Source organism: Mandrillus leucophaeus, unplaced genomic scaffold (genome assembly GCF_000951045.1).
Source record: "Mandrillus leucophaeus isolate KB7577 unplaced genomic scaffold, Mleu.le_1.0 Scaffold50, whole genome shotgun sequence".
NCBI lineage: Eukaryota > Metazoa > Chordata > Mammalia > Primates > Cercopithecidae > Mandrillus > Mandrillus leucophaeus.
In genome coordinates, this window is record NW_012105365.1 from 8,695,591 (window position 1) to 8,711,546 (window position 15,956).

The 15,956-nt window shown below is 33.2% G+C and overlaps 1 protein-coding gene across 1 annotated transcript in view; it reads left to right on the forward strand.

Moving 5' to 3' along the window:
* Nucleotides 1-15,956, forward strand: part of SEMA3E (sema domain, immunoglobulin domain (Ig), short basic domain, secreted, (semaphorin) 3E) — a 324,952-nt gene that overhangs the window by 303,429 nt on the left and 5,567 nt on the right. Inside the window, exons 14-15 of the mRNA XM_011996070.1 lie at nucleotides 910-979; nucleotides 2,487-2,626. Coding sequence (XP_011851460.1) covers nucleotides 910-979; nucleotides 2,487-2,626 — 210 coding nt within the window. The remainder of the gene's footprint in view (nucleotides 1-909; nucleotides 980-2,486; nucleotides 2,627-15,956) is intronic.

Genomic DNA, 15,956 nt, shown 5'->3' on the forward strand with positions numbered 1-15,956 from the left:
TATATCATATATATATTCTTGAATTGCACATACATATGTTTTATATATATTCAAAACATATGTATATTACATATATTCTGGAATTTTATATATATAATGTTATACATATATATGTGTGTGTGTGTATATATATATTCTGGAGTTTCTCCAGAGATACAGAATATTGTATTTTTTTTCAGTTATATATCTAAACAATCTATGAAATAAAAAAATACTAGAAATGACTCTAATTATACTAGGCAGATTGAGGGGGAAAATACTAATATTTCTTGAGTCCCACTAGATGCACAACATCCTGCTAAACATGAAGAACACACTATCACATTGAATAAAGGCATGTACTTCCTCAATGTTACATCTGAATAAAAGTAAGCTCATAACAGTATATTATTAGTTTATCTCTTATTTTTAGAAATTCTATTTGTACTAATCGATTATGATGACTATAGAACAAACTATTTGGATTTTAACACCTTTTTCATTTGCACTTTATTATATATGGGAGTTTTATGCTCAAAATAACTGTTTTGTACTCAATAAATACATTACTTCAAATCCCATTGTCTTTCTCTGCCCAAATACTTTACTACTCAAGACATTCTCAAACTAGAAGATTTCTTGTTGAACTAAATTTTTAACAAAAAGTAAAGAGAAATATATTCCATTGTTGTTTGAGTTTCCAGAATTCAACATTATGTAAATAAAGAACAGGGTAACATAGATCTTAACTACTGAAGAACATATAATGGAAATGTGAAAAACTATAAAACTTGGATTTTATTCTCATTTCATATGAATGATCATTTTTTTTCAGCAGCAGAATACTACTTGTATATTTAATGCAATTGGCTGCATTTTAAAGCCTGGAAAATTGAAAATATGAACATCTAAATGCATTTACTTTCTTTCAGGCGTTTCCGGAGACAAGATGTTCGACATGGAAATGCAGCGCAGCAGTGCTTTGGACAACAGTTTGTTGGTAATCCATAGAAAATCAATTGTTCTGGGTTACTCAGAGAATACATTGAATATAAACTGCAAACTTCTTAAATAGAGTCCTTTTTTCTTTGTGATTCATGTATACTAGAACAATATAATAAGTATTCTTTTTCTCTGACATGTAGTTAAAATTTGGAAAAAATGACATCTAATTTTTATCTGATTAGGAAAATAAATTATATGTACTACCACCAAGCTTCATTATTAAACTAATTATTAAAACAACAAAACCCTAGAACAAGAATGCTGCATACTTTAGGTGATTGATGCCACGGTGACTCTTATGACTTACCTCTTTATCTCATACTGGGGACTGTCTTCACCATGTTACGTAGCTTCTGGTGATTTTATCAACTGGTATTACTTCTATCAAGTCATCTACTAAGCTTTGGGATAGATAAAGTGAAAAAGCTTTTACTCTTTTATCTAAGTTGACTAAGGTTAGGGCTAGGGTTGGTGGTTCAAGAAAGGTGATAGAGTGGTGGTATCTGATGGGTAAGGAATTGAGGAAATTTCATCTTTAGGCAAAAGTAAGGAAGTTAAGACAGAACTTCTCTGTTAACTCTCTCCTGACTCTCTATTATGGTGGTAACTGTTGAATAGGCTGTATTTAGTGTCACTAAGCTCACTAGGAATTAGTAATAAGAAGGGACACCATAAATAAGAAACCAGCGGTGGCTATACACAGAGCCAGAGACTGTGCTCCAGCGTCACTTTGCTGGACCCCAGGCTGACTCAGGATTCGGTGGAGGACTCAAGCCTCTGGGAATACTGGCAAAAGAAAAGTAGGACCTTCATCTTAGGGAAGTTTAGGGGTCAGTTCTGAAGTTGAGTAGGACTTCTTTTTTTTTTTTTTTTAAGAGAGTAATCCTGCTTGCTTTTATGCCCTACTGCAGCTAAGTGTACTTGCCTGTATGCAAATTTGAGTTCAAGTCCAGTAAGAGCCTTTCCGGTCCAAAACACAGATTGTAATCAAGCTCTATTTCACAAAGTCCCTGATTCAGTCTCATATTCTCTTCTCACTGCAGCAGCCCAACACCCAGATAAATGCAATCCCTTGTCAAGATACAATTCACATTTACGTTTGTGTGGTGGCATTTTGCCTGCATTTCTGGTTTCTGCTTTTGTTCGTAAACACAAATTTTGTCCTACGCTTTGGTGTTCCCTTTCTCTTCCCTCAATAAAGGGAAGAGACTTTCCATGCGTTTAACACTGATGCTTCTTACTGCTTTGACTATCCTGTCCCGTCCTTTGGAACCAGACTCTCAGTTACCTACCTCTTTCCCACCCCATAGCCTGCTTGCTTGTTTCGTGCCTAAACTTTGGTGTGCCATTCTTTCCAAATAATTCCTTTAAATTACCGTTTACAGAAATGAGCAATAAGTAATGAGTTAATCATGTTACTGCAGGGATCTAAATAATGTTTGAAAAATTTATTTACCTGTAAAATCTAAGTCTCAAAGATGGCATTAATGTTCCTGTTGTAGGGGATGCTTTGGATAAGACTGAAGAGCATCTGGCTTATGGCATAGAGAACAACAGTACTTTGCTGGAATGTACTCCACGATCTTTACAAGCAAAAGTTATCTGGTTTGTACAGAAAGGACGGGAGACAAGAAAAGAGGAGGTAATTCATAGCTGCACATTCACAACGTGGTGTTTTGCATATAGTGTGTGGTCAGTAAATAGATGATTTATTTGGATGCTGAAAAATGAAGCTAGCTGTTGTACTATGCATGTCTTATTTAATAAGTCAGTTTTATTTATTATGTGTGATTTATAGACCTACAATAATTTAAATATATATACATAGAGTTTTTATAGACATATACTGTATAAATACACATATGCTATACACATATATAGAAATCATTAATTTGGATCTTGGAAATAGGAATTTTTAAAAGAAGTACTTATAACTCATGATTTTATGGTCATGTTGTCAAAATGATAGTCTTAAATCATGACACCCAAGCCAATGTTGTAGAGAAATAGCAAAACTTAATTATCATTAACTCATATGTCTTAGTCATATGAACAATAATAGAATTAAAATAACAACACAGCTGCAACATTAAGCTCGTTGTGTAAGAAAGCTTTTCAATCATATATGAGACATTGACATAAGTGTTCTTGATCGTGGGGAACAAAGGAAAGACCCCCACTCTTTCATCCTTTTTAGCAGTTGTAGTGGTGGCGATTGTATTTCTGTAATCATCTTCTACGTGATGGGAGAGGAATGACTTGGATGCTTGTAGAGATGGAAGGATAGGCAGCTTTAAAGCACATGTGTAGAATAGGAGGCAGTTACTGGATAAAAGAATGTGAGTCAAGGGCTGTCTATAGAAAGAGTCCAGGGCATAAAGAGGTCCAGGGCATAAAGCAGACAGGTAAGGCAGATCACATTGGTGATGTGGGCTTTGAACTCAGTTTTACAAAAGTGGAATTACAAAGATAGCAAGTAGAAAAAAAATGAATATTTTAGAGGGAGAAAGAACATTGAATATAGAAAAATGATCCTCGGTAAAGAAAAGGTTGCAAGTTGAATAATGAAAATGAGTTCTAGAGACCTGCCTTAGGTCACAGAGAAGAGGTAATAAGTACATTTTGGATGGAGAGTGAATCAATGGAAGACTTCACCTCATTTTGGCACTGGAAATTAAACATTTCTCATTGGAACACAAAATTACTGATTTTTGCGGAGCACTTTGAACTTTTTATTCCTTTTGTCCTAGCCTATGGTGAAATTTAAAACCTAAAATGTTTTTAGTTCAAAATCATACAGTACATTCTGGGAGATAATTAAATTTGTAAATCCTTGGTTCTTCGGGTAGGTTTTAGAAAGAAAGTCACCTCAACTTAACAAAGGCTATTAGAAATAATATAGAAATGCAATCAGGAAAGGAAAATTTTCTTCATGATGTCATAAGAATAAACACATGCCCAAAAATGTTATAGCATATTGCACTGAGTTAAATTGTTGATTTAGTATTAAAGTGTTTTCCACTTCACAAATCTGAGGTGAAATGGCTTTTTAAATTCCTCATAATTCCCTTGGCAGAAAAGGACCTGGTAATATTCCATAGTTCCTCCAAGCCGAATGGCTTCAGAAGACAGTGAAGTAATTCTTTTATCAGTGGTTTTCCTTACTCAGTATGTTCTGTTTCTAATTTGGAACTCACCATAATCTGCCTCATTTGGAAATCTTTACCAAATCATTTGACATGCTGCACCCATCAATGTTCAGTTATAAAGTTCTTTCTCATATTGTTGATATAATCTACTTCTCCATTCCTATAATTTTTAGTACCTATTTTCAACTACATTCAAATTTCCCCATTAAAATTTATGTTATAATCAGCTCTTATTAATACTTGGCTTTTTTGGACCTAGCTATATATGGATTGATTTATTCACAATATAAAACAGGACAAAACACAAAATTCTGACTTTATTAAAGGCTGAACATACGTGATGTATACACAAAGCAGAATAACTTTGCATGTGAGTTCTTTATTTAATAATAATTTTTGCACTATTGTCATTTATATGTCTCTTTTTTGTGAAACATAATTGCTTATCAAATCTTTATTTTGATAGGAAATCACTTTCTTATCAAATCTAGACCATTTTAAGGGATATTTATTTTCACCTAGTTAATTCTTACCTCCTGGGTAAATGCTTTATAAAGTACCCCTGACGATGCTCATCAAGGTTCCTCTCTGATGCTACAAACCAGGAGAAGTCATTGATTTATCAGACCACAGAGTATATACATCTTCCTTTTATTTAACTGAAATTTTTGATTCTGTAATGTCTGTCTATTCAGATTGAAACTCAGCCCTCTGGAGTTATCCAGAAGCAACATACTCATGTGGATAAAGTTTTTGCCCAAATTAATCTTTAGAAACTGAATTAATCTTTAGAAACATACCTGAATTGTTAGAAAGCACTTACAAACTCAGTTATCTGCTTTCTAAACTCTGGATTATAATGATTCTCTCAAATAGGCATTTTATAGACTCCTGGTTTCTTAAACAAAGCAAATGGAACATAATCTCTATATATTTTATTAATTCTATAAGTATTTATTGAAAGCCAACTTTTCTAGATACTTCATAGGGAGCATTTTCCCTTGGCTTGAAGACCTTATTAATTATGCTGAAGTAATAATAAGCTACTATGAATTATAAATGTAAATTAAGTATATCAGATACTATATATATCATCAATTATTATGATATCCTGAGAGAAAAGACACTTAATAAACAGAATTGACAACTGAGGCTATTATTTATATGTACCTATTGCACACAGGTACTGAGTAGGTACCAGGTTATTCCTAGATCTCACAACTGCCTGTTAGACATGATTTTCTTCATCTGACACATGCAGAAACTAAAACTCAGAGAGTTATAGCTCATACACAAAGTCAGGGACAGACCTGACATTTGAACTCAGGTATTCCTAACTCAAAAGCTGAGCTATTTCACATTCATTGCCACAGTACCAAGGACTGTTCTATGTGCATTTTATGGAATATACCATTTTATTATAAAGAATTGGTTTATAGATGAGGTAACTGAGGCACAGGATATTTAATAACTCCCCTGGTTACTTGCAGCTAGTAAAGTAGGTTCAAATCCAGGTGTCTTTGTAATTTCTGCTAAAACACAAAATCTTCTGAAATCAAAATTCTAAATACAGCTTCAGATGCTTTGGAACATAAAACAAATGGAAAACTGCTTATAGCAGAAGTTCTGGGATTCAATTTCTAAAAAATGTTCCTGATGTCAGATTGATCCTTATATAGATTTTTCTTTGTCAGAGTTTAGTGGAGCATGTTGCTGCAGCCTTGATGACAAAGGCACTACTCCCCATTCTCAGATGTCAGAGAACCTGCCCTTAATTTGAACCATCCCCAATCTAAGCACTGATGCCAGGAACCATCGTTACACAACATACACAATATAGACATCATTGTATTTCCATTCTCGAATTGCCTTTTCAAACTTCTACTATATGCCTATTGGTGGTACAAGATGACTTCCATATCAAAGAAAATGTGAGCCACCGTTTGAGCCTATGTAGATATAAAATACAGAGTACCCCATCTCATTGTGTTGGGTGTTTTTTCGCAAAAAGAAATGTTTTATTCATTTGTTTGAATTTATTTATTAAGCCCTTACTATGTCCTGTTTTTTAGAACTTACATTCTGAAGAACGTGGAAAGAAAATAATAACAATAATGACAAAGAATGATATTAAATATATCAGGTAATGATAAAGAAAAAAATGCAAGGGAGATTAAATTATAGGGAGAGGTTGGAATTTTAAAAGGGTGGCCATAGAAGGCCTCACTAAGAAGGTCACCATAAAAGTGACATTTAGAAAAAAAAATCTGAAAAAAGTGAGGGCATAGGTCATGTAACATTATGAGATAAAAACTTTCTGGACAATGGGAACAGCAGATGCTAAGACCCTTGAGATAAGAGCATATATGATATACTCAAAGAACTGCTGACTGAAGAACAGTGTGGGTGGAGGTTAGTGAGCGAGGGAGACTAATAGACTATGCATCAGAGAGGTCAGGTCAAGGAAAAGCTCATGCAGGGACCTATAGCCATTTCATAGGGTTTTGGTGTTCTGAATTAAAAAGGAAACCATTGTGTATTTTTAGCAGAGCTGTGACACCATTAACATTTGTGTTTTAAACGATCGTTTTGGTTATTGTATTAAGATTATAGCAGGTTGCGGTGGGGATAAAGGTGGGAATAGGTAGTCACTGAGGTTATAGGAACGCACAGTATTAACTATAAATCTTCATGCTTAAAGACAACTCTTAATGTGTTCATGCCTTCAAGACCAGATGATTTGCAAGTAATTGCCTCATACACATTGTAGCAATGTGCTTTGCTATATTTTTCACTATTAAGAAATGTGAAGGCTGTTTAACATCTCAAATGGAATACTATTTCGGACCTTCTGTTCTCTTCTGTTTAACTGTCTGCAATTGCTGTTTTGAACTCGATAAATATCTACTCAGAGCCTACTTTAATAGGCAATGAATAAATCATGGTCTTAGCTTTTGTGACGTTTACAGTCTTGTAATAAAGACAAGAGTGCAAGCAGATAATTATACGTGTTCCTTAAAGATTCTGTTGAAACCAAGCAAAAAGAAAATTGTCTCAACCAAGCAATTGGGTAGGGAGATGGCATAATAACCAATCGAGAAAAGATTCATGGCAGAGAAGACATTTGAGCCACATCTTAAAGGATGAGTAGAGGGTAGTTAGTAGAGAGAATAATGTTAGCTTATGTTATGAAGATGAAAAACAATATGGTACATGTAAATTATGACTGGAAATGAGGATGCAAAAATGAGTACACAAATCAAGGAATCCATTTCAGTTTGTCTCTAAGCCAATGAGAACAACTTAGCTTGACTGTGTACACAAATTATTCCAGGAACTGGCACACGGACTTAGGAGATAAATAGAATGTCAAGAACATTTAGGATGATATTTCAACAGTCATTGAAAAACATGTGTACCACATGAACTAAACAGTTTTAGTAGAAAGGGAGAAGACAGGTTTCAATTTTTATGAGATAATATTAAGTGAATTTCATATTTGAGATAAAAGAGAAGCAATCACAAAATATTCACATGTTTATTGTCTGAGCGTCTGTGTAGCTAATGGCACAGTAACATGATTCCAGTAATACAGGGGAAGAAACACGTTTGGGAGAAAGTTGTTGAGTTAATTTTTGGCTGTGTTGAACTGGCAGCTCTTATAAATCATTCAGGTGGAGCTGTCCTGCTATGTATCCATGTTCAGGAATATAAAACCCAATGGAAAGATTTGGCTTGGCAAGAGATGTTGGAGAGATATCAGCAAAAATGTAGTATTCAAATTCAGAGGAATTAATAAAAGTAAGAACAATATAGCAACAATCAGTACTTAAATATGACTTACTGTGTACCAAGCATGATTAATATTTTTAATCCTTGCAACAGTCCCATGAAGGAGATATTTTTATTGTTTCTACTTTACAGATTTAAAAAACTGAAGCACAGAGAGACTGAGTTTCTTGCTTAAGATTACACAGCTTGTGAGATCAGTTTGCATTTGAGCCCGGACAGTCTGGTTTTAATTTGAGGCCCTTAGACACAATGCAGTGATGCCTCCTTTAGTATAGCTTACCTTAGACAGTGATGAAATAAAAAGCAAAGTGAACTAACTCCAAAAGCAAGGGGAAAACATATATTTAAGGAAAAGTTAGAAGACAAACTCAAAAAGAGAAAGTAAAAATAGAAAATAAGTTGTAATTAGAGTTAGCATTCATTTAGTTCTTACTATGTGCCATGCTATTCTAAGTGCTTTATATGTAATAACTTGCTTAAAACTAACAAAATTTCTCTGAGGTAGCTAGTAGTTTTTAAATTACTTTCACAAATTTGGGGGTTATAGGTGCATATTTATTACATGCATATATTGCATAGTGGTGGAGTCTCACCTTTTAGTGTACCCATCACCCAAATAGTGAGCATTACACCCAATAGGCAATTTTTCAATCCTCACCTACCTCTCACCCTCCCACCTTTTGGAGTCTCCAGCCTCTAGTATTCCACTCCTTATGTCCAAGTGTACTCACTGTTTAGCTTCCACTTATAAGTGAGAGTGCAGTATTGGACTTTCTGTTTGAGTCATTTCACTTATGATAATGTCCTCCAGTTCCACCCATGTTGCTATGAAAGACATTATTTCATTCGTTTTTAATGGCTAAGAAGTATTCCATAGCATATATATGCCACATTTTCTTTATCCAATCATCCATTGATGGACATTCAGGTTGATTCCGTATCTTTACTGTTGTGAATAATGCTGTGATAAACATAAGAATGCAGGTATCTTTTTGATATAATGAGTTCTTTCCCTTTGGGTACATTCCTACTAGTGAGGTTGCTAGATTGAATGGTAATCCTATTTTTAGTTCTTTGATAAATCTCTATATTGTTTTTCATAAAGGTTGTGCTAATTTACTAAAGTTAAGTAAATGACACAAAATACTAGTTATGGCACAAAATACTAGAGATACTAGTTAGGTACTAGTTAGTACCTCTAGAGCAGTATGGCTTAAATAAGTAGAAACAGTGAAGTTAGGAGGTGTGGTGTAATAAAACCCAGGAAAAAAGGAATTGGATAAGATGTATTAAACAATATTCTTTGAACAATGCATAAAACAAGGACAAAGTTTCCAGGGATAATGTGTTAAGTGGGGTGTTAAGGCAGGATTCATCTAATAACAGATTAAGTAATGAATGGTACTGTTGAACCAGAAACTGCTAGTTTAGTGTTCTGTACCAAAATATTTGAATGCCAAAGAGAGAGATCCACAAAGGTAGACAAGAGTAGAAGTAAATTTTGTTTTGTTTTCTTTTTAGTAAAAAGGTGACTTGGTCATGTTAATAGGTTGAAAGGAAGTAGCTATAAAGAGGAAATGTGCAACTAGTTGATGAAGCAAAATAAAGAACATGTGGGACAGAATATAATCACAGACAAAATTTGAGGGGTAAATTCTTAGAAGGAAAACAGAGACTCTTCATTCTCTAAATTAGGAGAAAATAAAATGGTTCATTTATGTGGATAATGTAATTTCATCAACAGAATTTAAGTTTAGTGGTTCCAAAGGTCAAATTCAGTGGCTATATATATTTCCACATACAGTTTTAATCTGAAATACAAGCCTAAATCTTCCTTCTATGAAGGTTGTATAAATTATTTTTTCTGTAATAGCAGAGGACAAAACTGTTAAAATTATAGCCAAATCACCACTATACCCTGGTTTTGAAGTCTCAATTTCTGCAATTCTACATACTTGAATTTATAAACCTCCATAATAATTGCAAAAATTTTAATACCGAATAACATCCCTAAGTGAAGAAATTCATTCTTGTTAAGACATATAGTTAAGGTGATATAGTTGAAGTATATCTGTATGCACTTCTCTTTCTATAAAATGGATAAGCACTACATTTTAAAACTGAGTAAATGAGGGAAAAATTAAATATGCTTTATTTATGTAAATTTAACTAGTGATTGTGTGTAATTTCAGTTATAGTAAAGAAAACTGTAGTTTCTTCAAGCTACTCGGAAGATTGGTACGTAATTCCTCACTTCATACACATTTTACACATTTTAAATGTTCTGTTTCATACACATTTTAAATGTTCTGACTTTGGAATGTGTTATTTTTAATCCAGATTTTTTTAAAAAAAGTAGATTCCCCTGAACTTGACAATTATTTAAAGCATAAGCTGAAAAACCAAAGACGTGGGGGCCAAATTTGGCCCTCTGCCGCTATCGTAAATAAAATTGTATTTGAAAACTGCCACACCCATTTGTTTACCTAATGTCTATGGCTGTTTTTAGGCTACAGCTACAAAGTTGAGTAGCTACAACAGAGACCACAGGACTTGCAAAGCCAAAATTATTCATTATATAGCTCTTTACAGAAAAAGTTTTTGATCCCTGATTTAAAGACCCAAATAAAAATGCATACAACAGTAAAGTCCTATAAAATGAATATTGTTGTGAAAAATGCCACTGTATTTTTTTGGGAAAAAGTCTTTTTGTGCAAAAACTCTCACTTTGTTCTAAAACTAAAATTTCATTGCAATGGATTTTCAAGAAAATCAATTTCTTGAAATACATTCTTTTGGAGTTTAGTCATTTGCTGACAAAATCAAAGTATATCCCAAAGACACAATAAATGAGATTGAGTTCTAGGAGTGAGTTAAATAAATTTACACAAATCTCCTGTAGGGGAATTTGGGGGCAATCTCAAGACACATAAACTAACATCTATGCCTATGTCTGGCTGGCGTAAGGTAGAAAAGAAAACTGCTGGCCCATAAGACCAGCATTATAATTTGTAGATCTCTTTGGTAAGCATGAAATAATTAATTTTTCTGTGATCATTATTGATCTTTTTATTGTGGATTATCTATTTAAGAGGAAATATGTGTTTGTGTGTCTTAAAAATAAAATGTGTCACTTTAAAATAGTTAATTGTATGCATAGACTGCTTACATAATGCACAAATATGCATGTTTATTGTAGTAAATGCAAAAAAGAATGTATATTGACATAAAAACTCTTAAACTTTAATTGCACTTTGCTCTCAATTTTTTGTTTTACTCAGTACCAAAATTGGCACTTTTCAACTCTGCCTTCAGACCACCTAGAGGGTAGAATAAATTCACCAAAGTCAGTTAAACGCTGTTGAGTAATCTAATAACCATGGTTAACTTCTCAATGAGCAGCTCATTCCACATAACTTAGAGTTCATTGTCTCTTTGCTAAGTTTCTATAGTCTAAAATAAAACATAATTTTATTGATAATTCAATGCACTCTGGAGACAGCTTCTTCTACAAAAATGAAACAATGAAAAATGGAGTGCACAAATTACAACTTTTAATACTGGATTATGTCATCAAAGCTAGGAGAATTATGAAGTAAAAATCTCCTTTTTATTTTACCATTTTGTTTGTTAGATGACTCATATTTTCCTTACCTTTACCAATGCTATCCTATGGTAGTAATTCCAAGGGATCAAAACCAGCCATAAGTTTACATTTTTATCTTTATGCATGACACTGAAAGCATCAGTTCTTGTTCCACATTAATATTATTTCTTTGTTTTTCTTGTTTTATAATGTAAAGTGCATGAACTCTTGCCTCATTTGAACCATCTGTTTAGTAGTTTTGACGTTCTTTTTCAGTCTATTTAAAAAATGTGCTCATCTTTCTATACTAACAACTCTTTATAACAGGTAAATATTCAGAATTTAGTTTTTTAGCCTTGACAAATGTATTTTTGTAATATCATTTATCTCGTTTTTTTTAGTTGTGCAATAATTAGGAGGCTAGTCCATTAATTTCAAGTTTCTTCCTTTTACAATGGCAGAGACAGAGTTCCTATTGTATAAATGGAGAATATAAAACAACTTGTCGTCGTAAGAAGAGGAATGAATCTAGAGTTTTTAACTGAACACTGTTCTGTTAATTTTCCAGGAGAATATTGAATATATTTCAAAATTAAACATTTTCTCTTAGATCTATGGTATCAGTTATGGATCTAAGTCTCATGCCACTGACACCATTCTAGCTTTGTGCATCTGATTAAACCGGATAACATGGTAATGCAGAAAGTCCAATGCACATATGTACAGTAGATACTCCAAAATACCAATTCCCTTCACTTGCAAGTTCCTTTTGTTCTAGTATAGATTATAGTTTATATGGTCTTCCAGATCATAAAAATATGCATGTGTATGAAGATATCCCAGCATAGAACTGTATATCTGGACTACATTGTTTTAACTCCACAGAATAGCTATAATATTGAACCATTCTCAGGCATTGTCTTTTCACCCTACACTGAGATGTTGCCTGAAGGAAATGTATTTATTATGATGCTGTTGTTAGAAACCTCCCTCTCTTTTTATAAGAACATGCAGAGAGATTTTTCTCAAGTCTCAGTGCCAGGAAAGATGTACTTATTATAAGGAGTAATTTTAAAAATATATTTTAGGGACATTTTAAATCTTAGAATTTATCATACTTTCTTCTGTCTTTTGGTTACTAAGAAATTTAGTATTGAATTTCTACTTCAGTTATAGTCATTGCACAGTTCCTTATATTGTGCAATTTTGTTTTCAAACATTGTCTTTACTTTCATCCTCTTTAAACTTAATTTCTCTTCATTCTGAGATTCTTATCTATGAAAATTTTAAATAAACCATTAATCACAAACTTCTCTTTATTTAATTTTGAGCAGTATTTCTAAAATCCTATGATTATAGTATACTAGATTTGAAGAGATCTTATAAACAAACTTAGTTTATTGGTTGTCAAACCACATTAATCATTACAAACAACTGGAGATTTTGTTTTTTTCTTTTTGTTTTGCTTGCTTGTTTCTGGCTCTTGTTTTTTTTTTTTCCACTTCAGATGCATAATTTAGTTAATCATACGACTTAGTTTATGGCACATTGTGATGATTGGTTTATACAAATTTCTCGTTTGACTTTGTATTTCCTGGACCTCCTTTTTCTACTTTCATCCTTGTTTCCCCATATACATCTGTTGAAATGATTGGAGTAAGTCCAATACTATGTTTGCAAATTGAGCAGGTATATAATATTTGAGTATGCATGAACTGTTAAAGTAAATGTATTATGTTATAGATTATATTCTCCTTCTTACTTTGTAAACTCAACACTATGTTTTTATAGTTTATCCCTGTTGCTGTTTGTGTCTCTATTTCATTGCTTGACTGTTACTTAACATACCATAGCATGTATACATTGCTCTTAATTCATCCTTAATTCTCCTAAATGTGGACATCCATAGTGTAATTAACTCCTGCTATCACAGCTTTAATAATCATCTCTGCAAATAACCTCTTACAGATCTGAGTGCAAGTTTCTGTATTGTTATTTGTCAACATCCTTCATTTCTGTAATTATTGTCAGCTTGCTCTCAGAATTTCTGCACCGTCTAGACTCCCAAAGCAGTTCATGTGGGTTCCTGTTTCCCCACATGCTCACCAATATTTGGTATTATCTTGTTTTCTAAGTTTTGTCTTTCTTCGGGCTATAGGGTAATGCCTTGTTCAAATTTGAATTTTCTTTCTTTCTTTCTTTCTTTCTTTCTTTCTTTCTTTCTTTCTTTCTTTCTTTCTTTCCTTTTTTTTTTCTATATGGAGCTTCGCTCTTGTTGCCCAGGTTGGAGTACAATGGCATGATCTCGGCTCATCGCAACCTCTGCCTCCTGGGTTCAAGCGATTCTCCTGCCTCAGCCTCCCGAGTAGCTGGGTTTACAGCCATGCACCACCATGCCTGGTTAATTATGTATTTTTAGTAGAGACAGGGTTTCTCCATGTTGGTGAGGAGTTTCTCCATGTTGGTGAAGCCGGTCTCGAACTCACGACCTCAGGCGATCCGCCTGCCTCGGCCTCTCAAAGTGCTGGGATTACAGGAGTGCAACACCGCACCCAGCCTAAATTTGAATTTCTAACTTTACTAGTAAGGTTGAATGTTAACTTGCATTCTTACTAAACATTTGGGTTTCTCCCTTTCTGAAGTGCCCATTTATATGCTTTTTCCATTTTTTCTCTTTTATTTCTCTTTTTGTTGACTCGAAAAACTCTTTTGCCTCTTCTAGATATTAATTCATTCTTGAATATAAATGCCTGAAATTTCTCCTTTGATATCGTGTATGTTTTTGAATATAATATGTTTTACATGTTATGGTTTTGGGTTATTTATAATGACTTTCTTTCCAGCATAACCTTGCATTAAGATTTTTTTTTCCACATTTGTTCTCCTCCACGTAGTGTGATAGGTTTCCCCGAATGAGCTTTTAAGCAATTCACTGTGTCTCTACTAGGTAACCATCGGTATCATATTTCAGGTTTACACTGGAAAGTGTTTTTAATAAAATAAATATGTATTTTTATGCTGTTATATTAGGTATATTTTCTGTAAGTAAAATAAATAAATATATATACACATATATGTGTGTGTAAGTATAAAATTGGTCAAAGGCAGACCAGATAAATAAACAAACAAATATATAAATTGTTTTCTCTATTTCTTAACTAAAACTGATTTTTTTATTAAATGTATTCTCAAGTAAACCAATTCAAGGTCTCTGTCTGTCCCTTTCCTGTGAAAGTATGGAACCATATGGTTGATAGACATGGAAATAACTGCTTCTTCCTGAGCAGCTACCAGATGTGCAGAGTTCTTTGTTCAATTACATTTTTTTAACAGAAATTATAAAACATACTGAATCAATCTTTATAGCTAAGAACAATAAAACCATTCTCAGCAAAAATTGTGTATTTATATAGATTGCCCATAAGAATATTTGATAGAAATGATGTATTATGTACTGTCTTCTTGGTGGAGAAAATCTGGTCTGCAGACATAGGAAAAAACACAGATGGATGAAAACAATTCTGTAATCAAGATTGGATGTTGGAGGTACCCAAGTAAACTGACAATGGAAAGACTAAATTGTGGAAGAACTTCAGATACAAATTTCTAAGTCGTTTTATATTTTTAGGTATTTATAGTCCATGTAAGATACATTTAACTTTCTAGGTGATTTAACCTACATAATGTATGGCCCTCCAGACAGAGCATGAAACAGCCTATATTCCTGTCTTTGTAATGTGGATTTGTCATAACCAAGAGTGTGGATCAAAATTCTGAGAGGCAGTATCTCTAACATGCAAATAAACAATGTAGGACAGTTTCTATGGTAATTGTCGTGATTTCATATCTTGAATCTTGACCAGTCTAGACTTTATATGTACATAATGCAGTGTTTCTCAAACTTGGATTTCTTATTATTCTTTTTATACCCTGCTTTTAAAAAATACCAAATTTGAAAAAACAAGCAACAAACAACCAACCATAATTTTAGTGGTCAAGAATTTGTATTTATTTTTAATTTTGCTTTTTGCTTTGTTTCTAATTACTTTCATAAACTGCTTTCCATAACCTGGAAACTAGGCTAGATCACTTTCATATTTTCTCATGTATTATTCAGTCTCACAGGAGATATAATAGAGACAACAAAGGATCACATTCAATAAGGACGTTTGTATGCATTTTTTTTTTCAGGTAAAGGCAATGTCCTAAGAATATCTGTGATGTAGCACTCTCATCAGTTACTAAGTGCTCCTGAAACCATGTTTGCTCCTTCTTATTCAAATTATTATTGGATTTACCTGGAAGTTGTTAATATCTTTTGGATATATCTGTATGGGTATACCCCATTGCTATACATGTTTGTGCTCTATAAATGAATTAGTGTGTTCTCATTTTACACTATCTTCTGAATTCTTTACTCATTATAGAATAATTCAGAAGAATAA